Source organism: Prosopis cineraria, unplaced genomic scaffold (genome assembly GCF_029017545.1).
Source record: "Prosopis cineraria cultivar Desert tree isolate PC_DT_omini unplaced genomic scaffold, ASM2901754v1 PC7, whole genome shotgun sequence".
Lineage (NCBI taxonomy): Eukaryota > Viridiplantae > Streptophyta > Magnoliopsida > Fabales > Fabaceae > Prosopis > Prosopis cineraria.
In genome coordinates, this window is record NW_026555338.1 from 38,359,580 (window position 1) to 38,374,309 (window position 14,730).

Here is a 14,730-nt window from a genome sequence, read left to right on the forward strand (position 1 = left end):
GTCTTTTTTTTTTTCTTTTTACCTCTATGATGACCAATAATCTATTTCAACTTAACAAATTCAATTAAGATAATAAAAACACTTATAATCATAATAAATCCATAATAATTTCTAACACCAAGAAAATAATATTTTAGTTACAGCCCAAACTCCAAATGATTTAAATACATAACTTCAATAAAAAATTAGAGGAAAGACCAAAAATAGACCAGCGGAAAAAAAAATCAGCAAGAACAGAATTAATAAAAATTAGCCTACAGACATGTTCCTTCAAAGTTCGAACAGATCAAGATCAAAGTGCAAAGTGCAAAGCAGGGGCTAGGGCTTTGGCGCACTGAAGAAATTGAGAATGAGAGCAAAGTTGAGTGAGTGGCTGAGACGCTAAGTGCTGTTGAGTAACAGTATTGAGGTTTTTTTTTTTTCGATCAGAGTGCAAAGTGCAAGGCAGGATTAAGACATTTTTTTTCTAAGGCTTATTAATTAATAATTTATAAATTAATTTTAATTATATTAAAATAATTATATAGGACCAAACCGGACCACTTAGTCCAGATGCTTGGTCTCTAGTCTGGTCTTACCCGAAAAATCAGTCCTGTCTTTTTGGTCCTATAAGACTAGCATTTTACAGGATTGGACAGGATCAAATTTTCATGGGTTGGACCGGACTGAACAAGACCACGAGACTTTTGCACAGCCCTATGAGGAATTAAAATAATTTATTTTCAATTGAAATTAAAATTTGTCTTCGTATGAAATTTTTTTGGAAATATAACGTTTTAGAAGTTGAAATTTATAATCCTCCAACAAGAAATGTAATTCCAGATTACTTTTTTTTTCTTACAATATATTATAAAAAATTTATAGTTTTTAATTCTCCAACGCCAATAATAAAGACTGCTAAATTGCCGGTCGTCAATAAACAGATTTCATTTTCCAACTTCTCCTCCAAGACTGAAATCTTTGGTTTTAGCCGGAACGCAAAGGGGCAAAATCCCAAGACTCGCAATATAACATGCAAGGTCACAGTAGGAAGGAAGACTACTGCTGTCCCTTGAACTCAAATTTTATCAATAAGGTCATTCAAATGAACAAAGAAATTTTCCAATTAACTAGTAAACAAGCACTAGCCAAAAACATTGTAGCAGAGTTGCCTTTTGCAAGTCATGAGAAGAGGCCCTGCAGAGCGGAAACAAAATGGAACTGAAGAAAAGATGACTTCCTACAGCAGTTTCACAGGGATCAAAGTACCCAGTGATCCATCACAAATGAAGTTATACATGTCTCCCAGTTCACTTGAGCAGAGGATGACGCTCGGCCCATTAGTCATAACATTTCTTGTGACTTTCTCACGCAGCGGCTTACCTTTTTCTTGAAATCATCTCTCTTATCTCTCCACTCCTTCTGAAATAACACATCACACCAAAGAAAATTCAGAATACCTATGTTGAAGCATCTTATCACCAGAAAAAGCATAATCGTACGTTTGGTTAGACATGGGACTAACTCAGACTTTTTTCTTTTAAGTTAAACAAAATCCTCCTCAGTCAAAAGGGACAGGAAGAAATGACTGTCCAATAAGGTATTCCTGATTGATCTGATGTTATTGTGTCAGACATGATAAAAACACATGCTAGTCCCCCGCGCACACCATTATAGGGATGATGAGTGAATACGAGTCCAATATCTTGCATTCCAATAATTCATTATTTACAGTGTGACCGTTGTATCATTTATCAGATCTTATATGATTGAACATCTGTTGATTATTATGTAATTTTGTAGTAGAATTTATGACAAGACACGAGGACAAAAGTGATAAGGAATTTACATTGCCTGTGGTTAACTCTTCAGATACTCACGCAGCTTCTTAAAGACAGATTTTTGGTTTTTGATCTCTCTCTCTCTCTCTCTCTCACACACACTCCTACGTATGCATACATGCATCCATGTATATTTATGCATGTTTGTGGAACAAAAAATACAAACTAATACAAGATCTATATGGGATGCAAAACACAAGCACTATATAAGATTTTTCTTCAGCTTCTTCTCTTTTCTTTTTTCTTTTGGGGGGGGGGGGGTTAATGACACAATTACGTTAACGAGAGAAATTGTCAACTTACTGCAGCTTCAACATTTGCAGGAGACTCGTCATTAGGACTAGAAAGCATTGATATGATACTCAATACTATGCTCTCCACCTGCACAATAGCACATGTCATATTTAAGATGCCTTACGTGGCATATCATAAGTAAAACAAAATTCAGATGTTGTGGACAAGCAGTGGCACCGCATTTACCAAAGACGTCCAAGCACATTTATCAACAGAAAACAAACCTTGAAAATGTTAACACTCTAGTCTCCAGATTAGTGTTAATGCATTTAAGATTTGTTGTTATGACAAGCATGTTGGCCATTTTGATCAGATCCGGTGATTCTGTAAAGCATTGGCTTTGACATTACACTTAAAGCTCTCAATCTAGTACAAACTTGTAAGAACTGAAACTAATTGAGCCTTTCAATCCAACTATATAATTTCAGAAAGTACTAAAAATGTAAGCATAAAAGTTTTATCAAAGATGAGGGTTAGCAAATTCAGCCTCCAATATCTAGTTAAAGACATTGAAGCCAAGGCACAAATAAGTCAATGGTCGCATATTTTGACATACTGTATGAACAGGCATCCAGCGCTCACTTGCAAGCTCATAACCATTTGGATCATCACCTGGCGGGTGAAGAATTGATATGCAAACCCGACCATCAGGATATACTGCACATGGTAAGCAGATTAGTTTCAAGTTACATTCAACGGAGCAACATCACAAGTCAGGAAAAACAACCATTGGGATGCCATATTTCTGAGGTGAATTTCACTGTTGGTGGACTATTTGGGTAGTTGGATGGAAAACTCATAATCGCATTGAAAAATCCTCCCTCGCTATGAGAAATTCAGATAACCAACAAATAAAAGAGAAAAGTTGTTAGTAAAACTCAAGTGGTACAATAACATGGAAATAATAGTAATACAAACATTAATGAACAGAACTGTTATAACTATGGAAACTTCAGATAATAATTAAAATCCCTCTGCAATGAATCTAAAACAAAAGTAGTTCCTGCAATATAGAGAATTCAGACCAACCACTAGACAAATCTCAATAATTTGCAATATAGTCGACAATTCGGCTAAGTGTCAAAATAGGAAACTAAGAGTTGCATTATATGTAATATAATCTATTTTCCATCTATCATGTCCCTCCAAATCATTCTTCATTATTCTTTCTTTCACCTCAAATTCAAACGATCATTTGATGGATTAGTAGAAGCTTCAATGTTGCCCACATTTTTTCCTGTTTTTCTCTGAAATCTCAGCAATGATATAGAGAAACAAAAATAAGGGCTCCTATTCTCATCAATTTGATGAATCCATCATGGTAGGTGATTTTCCGGAAGCCTAGCTCTGGCTCTAACCCTAGGAGTTGCATTAGATGCAATATACCTCCTCCGGTCCAAAAGATATCCAGTTTTTGGGAAAAATCCGCACAACAATGAAATCCCCATTCCCACAAAAATATATATATTTTTCCTATTTTACCCCTAGTCCCAATTACTAACACACTCTATAATGAGTGAGGAATACAATTATACAAATATCTAGGCTAATAAATAAAAGGGATAAAATGATGAAATTTTTTTTTTACATGTATTAGGTTGCTTATATTTTGATCTAAGATTAGTTGAGAGGAAATGATTATATTTTGGACCGCAGGGAGTGATTTATTTTCTATTTATCATGTCTGCCAATATCATTCTTCATCATTCTTTCATTCGACTCAAATTCAAACAATCACAGAATCACTTGATGGATTAGTAAAATCTTCAATGCAGCCCAGTTTTTCCTGTTATCAATTTGACGAATTCATCATGTTAGAGCAGACAAGCAACAGTATCATTAATTTGAAGGTACTAGCAATCATCAAAAACCAAAGTACTTTAAATAGCTAAGGTGGGTGATCTTCTGGAAGGGGTACTCCAACTATAGGAGTTGCATTACATGCAATCTATCACGTCTCCCAGTATCTTTCTTTGTTATTCGTTCTTTCAACTCAAATTCTTACAATCACTTGACGGATTAGTAAGAGCTTCATCGTCACCAACTTTTTTTTTCTTTTTATGTTTTCTCATAATTCTCGACAATGATATAGAGCAACAAAAACAAGGGACATATAATTATCGATTTGATAAATTCATCATGTTAGGGCAGACAAGCAACAACCTCATTGATTCAAAGGTATTAGCAATCATCAAAAACCGAAGGACTTTAAACAACTTAACTAGGTGATCTTGGGGGAGCCAGGCTCCGACCCTCAACCCCGTATGCGCACACAATCAAAGAATTACTAAAGCATATATACACAAAGCAAATCTAAAATTCCAAATAGCAATCCTAAATCAGATTACTTTCTTGCCATGAAACGTAAAAAAAAAAAAAAAACGATATAAGCTTACTAGAGAGTATCCGGAGGTCCAATTATGGTCACGCTCCATTCAAAAATGTTGTTTTCATCCACCAAACCCGCGGAGAACCCATCAACCGGGTTCTTGCAAAGATCTACAATCAAGAGAAGGAAAAGCCAATCACAAAATGGCGAAAAATCCACGCGAAAACCATTTGAGACTGCCGACAAATCAAAAGGCCACAAAGCCAGACAATATCAAAGAGAGGACTTTTAAGCGACCCCTTACCTTTGAGTTGCTTTTGAAGGAGAAGGCTTGCTTGAGACGCCATCGATAAACAGGGACGGAATCAAAGAGCTCCTGCAAACGAAATTTGAGAGCTGAAGAGCGAGAGCTCTAAGATTTTGAAGGAATATGAGAAATCAAAAGAAGTCACGAAGCCGACACTTCGATTATTTATAAAGAGATGGTTCCCAATGGGAAATGCGCCCTTGGGCGACTGCCCTGAGACCAGCTATCCCAAAAAAATTAAAGGTCTCCCACTCTCCCTGCGGCGAACTTTACTGCCGTATTTGTTTAGGTATTTTTACAGATATCCTCTCAAAAAGTGCTTTAAAAATAAATAAATAAATAAATATATTTTTTATTCAAGGTGTTGCTTTTATTAATGATTAATACGATGAGTTATGTGAATAAGAAATTTATTTTTGTCACTATTATTCTCCAGAATTTCAATGTTTGCTTGGGTGAGAAGTTGAGCACAGCATAAGCTTGCGTGTAATCTATCTACCCATTTATCTTTTTTTATTGCGTGTAATCATATCAGATCCACTATGTATACATTAAATTTTGACAATATCAGATTAAATATTAAATACTTTTATAAATGTATTTTTTTAGCCCAAATATTAAATTTAAATTAAATGAAATTAATCAATGTTAAATTTCAAGGAAGATATTTTAAATTAAAAATCAAATTAATTATGGTTTGATTTTCTTAACTTGATAAATATTAATTATGCCACAAAATTAGTCGTTTTATTATTTAAATCAAAGATTCGAAACTTTGCTATAGAGTTACAGTACTTATCTAAGTATATGAGTTATTTCCCTAACATGTGGCAAAAAAAAAAAAAAGAGTTATTTCCTTAATGTAATATCTGTATGTAATATTGTAGTTGAATTTATAAAATTATGTGTGCTGGAAAAAATTAGTAAAATTATTTTTCTATTTCTAAGTACTTTAAAAGATAATTATCTCTTGATATTTGGTATTTTTTCCATTTCAAATTGTAGAATACTTTTGAAATAGTTTTATGTTCTAAAATATAATACATTTTAAATAAATTAAGGTTTCATTAAATGCACCAATTTTAATATCATCCTTTTTCTTTTTATAATTAATTTCTGTCTCTTTTCTTTTTAATATATTAAATAATGAGTATTTTTAAAAATTTATATTTTTTAAAAAAGATAAAGTTATTAAGTGTATTTAATGAGATTTATTGATACATGAAATTTTGTCTAAAAATATTTTATAATTTAAAACGGAGAAAGTATTATTAATAATTGACAAGACAAAAAATAAATCTCTTTAATTTTTTTAATTCGTATAGTTGTATCATAAGTGTGCAGAAATGCGCACATCTATGATTTTTAATCTTTTCAAAATTATTTTGATCATATGAATATATTATTATTTGATTAGGAAAATACAATAGATTATTCTGGTTAAATTAAGTCTTTTCCATCCATGGACATGGATTAATTTGAATTAATAGAAGGGGTAGGATAGGTCAAGTTACTGAATCTAGAAAATTTATGTACTTCATTAACATCTTTTATTTTAAAAATAAAATACAAAGAACTTCCGGTCTATGAATGTCACAGCCGCCATACCACTACCAGTGTGTAAATAAAATTAGTCCTTGCAATCATCTGGAACTTGTCATTCCTTATTCCCAACAGATCCTGGTGTCATCCTTCTCTGTTTTTTTTTTTTTGGGACCAAGCAAATAAAATTTATATATTAGAGCTAGAAACCAAGAGTTCAGATAACAAGAGCAGAGTAAACCAACAAAAAGAACCAAACAGAAACTGAAGAAAGGCAAAAACAACAGGAATAAACTTCAGAATCCAGAGCTAGGAGAGAAGCCAGCAGGGACGAATTTGTTTTGAGCAATCCCACGAATCAGTTCAATGTTGTGAATCTCAGGAAACAAGAATATTGAAGACAAAGCCCAGACCAAAACTCATATGAAGCCCGATAATCATAAGTCCGAAGATATTGGTCCCCGCACTCCTTCTCATCACCTGAGTCACTTTTCACCCTGTACATATTGCTGCCTCTGCGTGCTCTGTAGTTACCCGGAAAATATCAATTATGTTGTGACAATGCTTTTCTTTCACACTCCATGCCTTTACACAGCGTGCTTCTCTTTTATTGAAGCGCGCAGTAACATGTTCTTTTTTTCCATGATTTGAGTTATATTCATCCTTGCATAGCTACTGGGAGGAATAATATTGTGAAGGTCTTACAAAACTCAGTAATGATGTCAGGCCTTGTACATGAACCCATCACTACTAACTCTTCTTTGGTTGGAGGGAAAATTCAACTCAAACTGGGGGCTTTAGGAAATTCCCCTCTCCCCCTCTTCCCTCCCCCCCCCCAAATTCAAATCTCTCTCTTCCGGCCCCCCTCTAATCAAATACTTTATTGAATCTTATTTATAAGATATGTTTTAAAATATTTATTTGATTTTATTTATAAATTACTGTGTGACTTTTTTAGATAATATTTAAAATATATTTGCAAAATTATCCTTTATAAAAATAATATAATATTACTTTTTGAATTTGTTGTATATGAGTATTTGAAATTTTACACATTTTTTTCTTATATTTTTTAACATTAATATTGATGAGATTACTAAAAATAATTTATAAAAAAAATTAAAGGAATATAGCATAAACGAGAAGTGTTTGCGTGTATGTTGAATTGATATACAATAAGATTGTGAACTCCAGTTATGTCTACAGAGCAAGCTGCCAAAAAGAGATATGATGACTATTAAAAATAATTGGTATCAAGAAACACGCGCGCGCAATAAATATTTTTTAGAAAATCCTCGCGTTACATCCTTAAAAAAAAAAAAAATGCCGACGATGTGTTTTCGGGTATGCATTTTCATATCAAAAATAAAACAAAAATTATCTCACCCGCAGATGACAGAGACGAAATTAAGTGACTTGAAGTATCTTCGCTGGCCAAAAATGACGGAGACGAAATTGGTGACATCGACGGCTTTGGAAGCAGATTTTTTTCCCGGTAAAAAAAAATAAAATTGGGCTTTTATTTCCTCTTAAAAATTGAAGGGACCCGTCTGAAATTGATATTTATCAATAAAAAATAATCATTTATTCTTTATAATATTTTATTCAATTATTAAATTTTAACTCATTATAACTCAATCTTTAAAATTTTAATTTAATTGAAATTTAATTTTTAAATTTTAATTATTGTAACTTAATTTTTTTTTAATTATTTAACATATTGATTCGTATATCTTAAAAAATTATAAAGATTTAGTTCATGTTAAGATTTATTACTAATATTTTAAATTTAAATCACTGAAGTCTTTTAATTTTTAAAGTTTAAAATATTTTTAATTATTATGTTTAGCATTTAATATTTCTTTTAATTTTTAAAGTTTAAAATATTTTTAATTATTATGTTTAACATTTAATTTTAATAATTATTATTAATATTTTAAAATTGAATATAAATTAAATTATAATTGGATCAAGATTTAAAAATTAAATGATTATTTTTTCTTTTTTTAATTGGTAGAAATTTTTCCCTTTAATAATTGTATGGAAGGAGGAAAAGTTGTCCTGGAAGTGATAGGCAGTCTGTGGTGGCCCAAATTAAACGTGGGCCTTAACAGATAGACATGAGGCCTGGTTCAATATTAGCCCAGTTTACCGTAACAACCTCATCTCGAGGAGACGGGGATGCTCCTTTTTTTTTTTTTGGAGCATATATTTCCCCAAATAGAGGACCCAAACCTTTCCTGAACAAGTCCGTGTCCTATTCCTCAAACCCAGCTCTGGCTACATACATGGTTGAATAGAAATGAATACCCTCAGACAAAGAATCAATTTCATTTGAAATCTGAGCAGTAGTGGGGAGAGTTCATTTTGCTCTCCCACACGTGGTATCTGGGATTCCCGCTGATGTCCCTGTTGATCTTGCCGCAGTGTGTGTTCACGGTAATTGTGTGTTCACTGGACATCAAATTCTTTTTTTTTTTTTCCTTTTTTGCTACAAGAAAATTTTAGGTGAGTTAAATCCAAAATTCAATATGTGGATTTACTGTGAGGGCGCATTTTGCTACATGTCTCAGGCTGAAAGGGGGCTCAATACGTGGCCCTTGTTTGCTATTTTCAGTGTAGTTGGCTTAATCTTCTCCTGTACCACGGTTTTATTTGTTTGGATCTGGTCCATATCTCTTCTCTCTTTTTCTCTTTCTCTCTTTAATTTTTCTTTCGGATAGATCTCTAATTTACTTTGTTTACTGTGCTCAAGAGTCCAGAGACCGGCAACTACACTCGAGAAATTACAGTGGATTTACTGAGAGGGCACGTTTTGGGCTGTGCCCCATCACATTAATCAACCGAAATGACTGATTAGGCGCGTGCATTGATAAATGACAAAACTTTTCTCCATGTTTCAAGTACGCACCTTAACGCGTGTCTTAGGAATTGTATGTCAGCGTTCGAAAGAACTTTTTTAAAAAAAAAAATCAAGTCCTGCCTGATTTATTGTTCATTGAAATTTAAATTCTCACATCTTAAAGGATACATTGAGCGTGAAAGAAAATCAGAAGAAATCAGCAAGAAATTAAAAATTTATGCTTAACTCTAATATTTCTCTTGTACCGTCATTGTCACCTGGAGATGATGCAATTTCTTGGCGAAATATGAAATTCAATCTTTAGCTTCTGATTATTAATCAATACAGCTTTGGCATCGGCTGTCATCACCTGTGGCACTTACACTACCAAAAAAAAAAATCAATGATAATTTTTAGTGGTAACTCTCCAAAGTCACCATTAAAGTAAATAATGTTACCTTTAAAAGTCTGACCTTCTATAACAATAATTAATGTTACCGTTAAAAGTATGATTTTTTACGATAACTTTTGTAAGTTGTTGCTGATTGTTTACTTTTATCAGTGACTTTTAAAATTAAAATTTCAGTGATGATATAAAAATCACCACTAAAAGTGTGATTTTTAATGATAACTTTGACTATCGCCAGAGAAGGTGAAAGTTTGATTTTTCAAGACATTTACTCCAAAAAGAATGATAATCAATAATAACTCTATATGTTCATCATAATTTTTTTATTTTTTTAATTCAATATTTAACATTTTAAGACATTAATTTTATTTTATTATTGTAATTTTATGATGAATAAATAAAACAACATAATAAGTTATCATTTTGTATATTTTATGATTAAATTGATACTTTAAAATAATGAAACTATTTTGAGATAAGATATCATTTAACAGTAATGTACCACACTAAATAATCAAGCCCATCCATATTATTATATTTCAAGTTGATTTTGCTTATCAAGTAATGCTCAGTTTGATTTGGACTAATTATTTAAGCTAGGCTGCTTCATTGGTTTTGGTCAATTCAAGATCGAATCTAATTGAATTAACCAATACACACCATTATACAAATTTATAAATACGTTCAAAAACTTATTATTTGGTATTTTAATTTAGAATGCTTATATTGTGGTAACGAGTCTTTATTTTCACATTTTTTATAATCAAATTGATATTTTAAATAATAACACTACTTATTTATAATAATCAAATACGTGATAATTAAATTTATTTGTCTATAAAATGATATTTCAACTGATCTATTTTTTATTTCAAATGTGTTAAGCTTTGAAGTTGACGCTAGCTTAGAGGTTCCTAGTTCAATTATTGGCAGGGAAGAGGAAAATGAATGTGATATTTAAAAATATTACATTTAATTTTTAGAATATATGAAATATATCTATATGATGCTATATGATTTTTTGCTTGATACTATTTTGAGACATAAATATAAAAAAAATTAGATAATGTTGTGTATAATTTTCTTATATGATTATCATTTAAAAATAAAAATTGATTAAAAAAAGTAAAATGTAATGTAAAAAAAGTGAATAATTATACTTAAAAGTTATTGTTAATTGAAAGTAAACTCAAAAGTCATATAAAAACTTGTATCATGAAATTGTAAGATTCTACACATACCAAAAATAACTACTCCTTTCATTAAAAAATATCTTATATTTTTTAATGAGTTAGACACCCTATTAAATAAGGATAAATATAAAAAAATAGTATTAATTTAAAAATAAGTAACTACTTTATTAAGGATGATATTTGATTAAAAATACTTTACATTTTTGAATAGAGTGAGTATTATTAGAGTATATAATTAAAGTGTGATATATGTATATATAACACAAATTTATATAAACATAAATGCAAGACTTTTATACTTAGTTTTGTATACTTAATATGCTCTTGTTTAATAAATAAGACACGCCGACATTAATAATAAAAATTTATTATAGAATAAATAATAAATAAAAGATGCACGATATGATGTAATTGAAAAAAAAAAATTGGGCAACTTTTTCCTAAACATATATAATTCAGTTGGTAATACACTAATACTATATATTATAATTACTTTCATTTTTAGTTTAATTTTTTGATAATTTAAATTTATATTACATATTAATTGAACATTTCCAACGTATCATTGCTTGAAACAAATGATTGTTATACAGGTGTATATAAAATAATGTCATTTATGGACGAGGAACGCATTCAGCTTCAGTGGCAAGGCAGCGCCTTTCTTCCTTTGCCTCATGTGGCCCCGTGTTTGAATCAGCTAGAGCACTGTGGAAGGCACAAGCAGCGTGAAGAGGTGACATGTAGGGGGTGATGTGGAGCCATGTAACAAGTGATATGGTGTCATGTGGCAAGTGTTCAATAGAATCACCTTTTTTGTAGCGACATTTGTTGTTATGCTGATGCTCAATTTTTAATGGTAACAAAACAACTGCCATTGATTGTTACTTTCAGCATTGACAAATTTTATATTTGTGATAATATTTATTATCATTGATTGTATACATTTAATAATAATTTTTGTTATCATCACAGATAAAATTAATAAAAAAACTCTTGACATTATGGTAATTTTTTTTCATCACTAAAAATAATCAACAATAATTTTTATCACTGTTAAAAGTTAATTTTTTTATAATATTAGCCAGAAAGTTGTAGTTACAACTAGTCAACTGCCTCGAACGTAGAAAACATATTTCCAATGCATGATGCCTGACTAGAAGTTTCCACTATCTTGAATACTGTTACTAGCTAGCAGGATGAGAAGATACATCATTAAGTGCATTGATTATTGATCGGACCAACATACGTGCACTGTATATCACAGAACGAAGCCCACGAATCTATAAATTGGATGGAAGCTGCTATCTTCTCAAATTTTCACTTATTGGGACGTACATGTTATGGTAGGGGCTACTCATATTTTGTGGTGTTTGATATGATTTAACAAGCAAATTAGTGGTATACAATATTAATCATATTTTGGCTCGATCTCTGTAAATCCTCAATAATCGATATGGACAAATAAGAGAATGGATATTCACTAAAAGTAAAGTGAAACTAGTAATAGGCCTTGTGTGTTACACGGGCAATGTGAGGACCTTTCAATAAAACATTAGAATGCCGGAGTACATTTTTAAGGCTTAGCATATTGGAGTAATAGGAACTCATTTTGTGATTAAAAGTCAAAATTGTAATTGACCAAATAAAATTTTTATTACTCAATAAATTCAAATAAATCAAGTAATCAGCAATCATATAATGGTTACTGTATAAATCACTTTCTTTGTGATACAGTTGATCACATGCTTATATCAAAGTGAAACAAAAAAAAAAGAGAAAAGAAAAGAAAAGTTCTGTCGAATTTTGCGGTATATATTATATTGTCGACATATTATTATAGTTTCACACTTTTAACCGAATTTGAATAGTATAAAATTTTGTTAGAATTGTAGTAGACGGATCTGTGGTTTCCATGTATGATTTTTAAAGAAATATATATATATATATATGTATGTATGTATGTATATATGTATGTATATAAGGTATATAATTTGTTTTTTTAAAAAGGCCTGTAATTTAATACTCTATTAATAAAAGAGTATCAAAAAGAGAGAATATAAGAGAAAAATTATATTGAAAAGGTATTAGCAATGAAATTTTATTTTTAGCAAGGTATTTTTATTTTAGAACATTGAATCTTTATAAAAATGCCTTTTAATTTTGGATGGATGGAGTATTAAGCATGCTATTTTTTAATTTAAAATCATGATTTAATATGTAGATATTTTTTATTTATTCATATTTTTTTCCATAAATGTAATTTGTAAATACAATTGTGACATAAATTATAATATAGTATTTATTATAGTATATTTCCTTTGATCTCATTTATAAGGTACAATATAAAAGATTTATTTGGTTCTATGTAGAAATCATGATGTGGTTCTTCAAATAATATTTGAAAGGTATTATCAATACCACCTTTTCCTGTAAGGAAAAACATATATCACATTACTTTTTAGAGTTGTTACAAAAGGACATATTTAAAATTTTATATATTTTTTTGCATGCTTTTCATTGGTATTGATAAAATTAGTAGGAGTGACTTACAAAAAAAAAGTAGAGAAATAAATGCTATTTGTCTTAGGATGATGCATGGGGCTGCAAATTCCGGATTCAAGAATAATTTTTTAATGTATAAGGCCTTTGAATAGTTATCCGTAACAGCAATACATTGCAAAACAAAAAGTATAATTCAAATTTTAAATTACTTTTTGGCTTTGCTTTGCACAAGCAATTTAAGAAACTTTAAATAAAAAATAATAAAATGCAAAAGCATTTTTGAGGATGCATATGCTATAACACTATGAAATCACTTTGACATATTTTAGAGCACATGTCCCCGTTTGAAATAAATTAATGAGGAAAAATTTGTCATTGCCATCAAGAACTCCTATAATTCAAGAAATTCAAATATAAATTCTAATTGATTCACAACAACAATCACTATATCATATGCTAAACATCCTGATTTTTTTAATCTTGAAAGTAGTCAGGAATCAAGGGCAAATTAGTAATTAATGAGCGGTTAAAATTTTGGATGAAGGTTTTGTATTTTGACTTATTAGAATGTTGGATGAACAGATGTGAATGGAAGGATTGCGTTTTGAAAAAAAGCGTATGCGTATGGTGATAATTTTTCTCACTATACCACACAACGCACAGCACAAAAAAGTGACTAATAAGTATGTGGAAGCTCATGGAAAACAGAGTGGAAGGAAAGGGAAGCACGAAAAGGAGAGGGTGTCGCACTCGAAAAAATGCGACGCGGACGGCGCGCGAGCGGAGGTCCCGGCCTTCGCGGCGGGAACCGGATCGAACGAGGAGTCGCCACCAAGATTTTGAGGTAAATCTCGGGAAACCGATTAATGAAAGATAAGGGTGATCTGCGAAATCAGAGGATAGGTTCGGGAGTCGGTTGAGTATGGGGAAGGTGTTAGGCACCCCACAACACCCGTTTGTGAAAACGGTTACCTGAAGTTTGTTGTGCTCTATTAATATGTTTTAAAATTATTTTAATTATCCCTTTTATATTCATGTGTTTGATATAAAAATGATAGGAATTAGGTGAGAAATATTTATTTATTTACAAGGGAGGACGGACTTGACTCAGAATCTAACTCTGAGGCCTACGTACCCTGTGATGGGGATTAAAGTCCACGTAGTTAGGGCTTAAAAGTTGTTGGTATAAAAATATTTTTTTTGAAGAGAAATTAATTATAAATAATTTACCATTTTGCAAATAAAATAATTTCTGAAATTTTGATATGTGTGTTTTAAATTGCAAAAGGTAATTTAATTTTAATTATTTTCTTCATTTTTGAATTTTTGGAATAAAGAAAGGAAGGAAAGGGTTTAAATTATTTTTCTTTTATTTTATGATTAGAAATTTAATTGTCAGTACCTGAAGAACCTTATTGATTCATACGGTAATGCAATTGCTCTAAGTATCTGCGAAGATTCTGAAATCTCACATGATAGAAGAGTTTGGCAA

General features: G+C 30.9%; 1 protein-coding gene across 1 annotated transcript; it reads right to left on the reverse strand.

The window, feature by feature from the left end:
* Positions 1-1,008: 1,008 nt before the first annotated feature.
* On the reverse strand, positions 1,009-5,017 carry LOC129314903 (ubiquitin-conjugating enzyme E2 7). The gene is made up of 6 exons (XM_054958385.1): positions 4,748-5,017; positions 4,511-4,613; positions 2,842-2,939; positions 2,671-2,771; positions 2,124-2,201; positions 1,009-1,401 (listed from the first exon to the last, which is right to left on the reverse strand). Exons 1-6 carry the CDS (start codon positions 4,788-4,790, stop codon positions 1,324-1,326), a joined length of 501 nt encoding a protein of 166 aa, XP_054814360.1. The 5' UTR covers positions 4,791-5,017; the 3' UTR covers positions 1,009-1,323.
* Between the last annotated feature and the right edge of the window lie 9,713 nt (positions 5,018-14,730).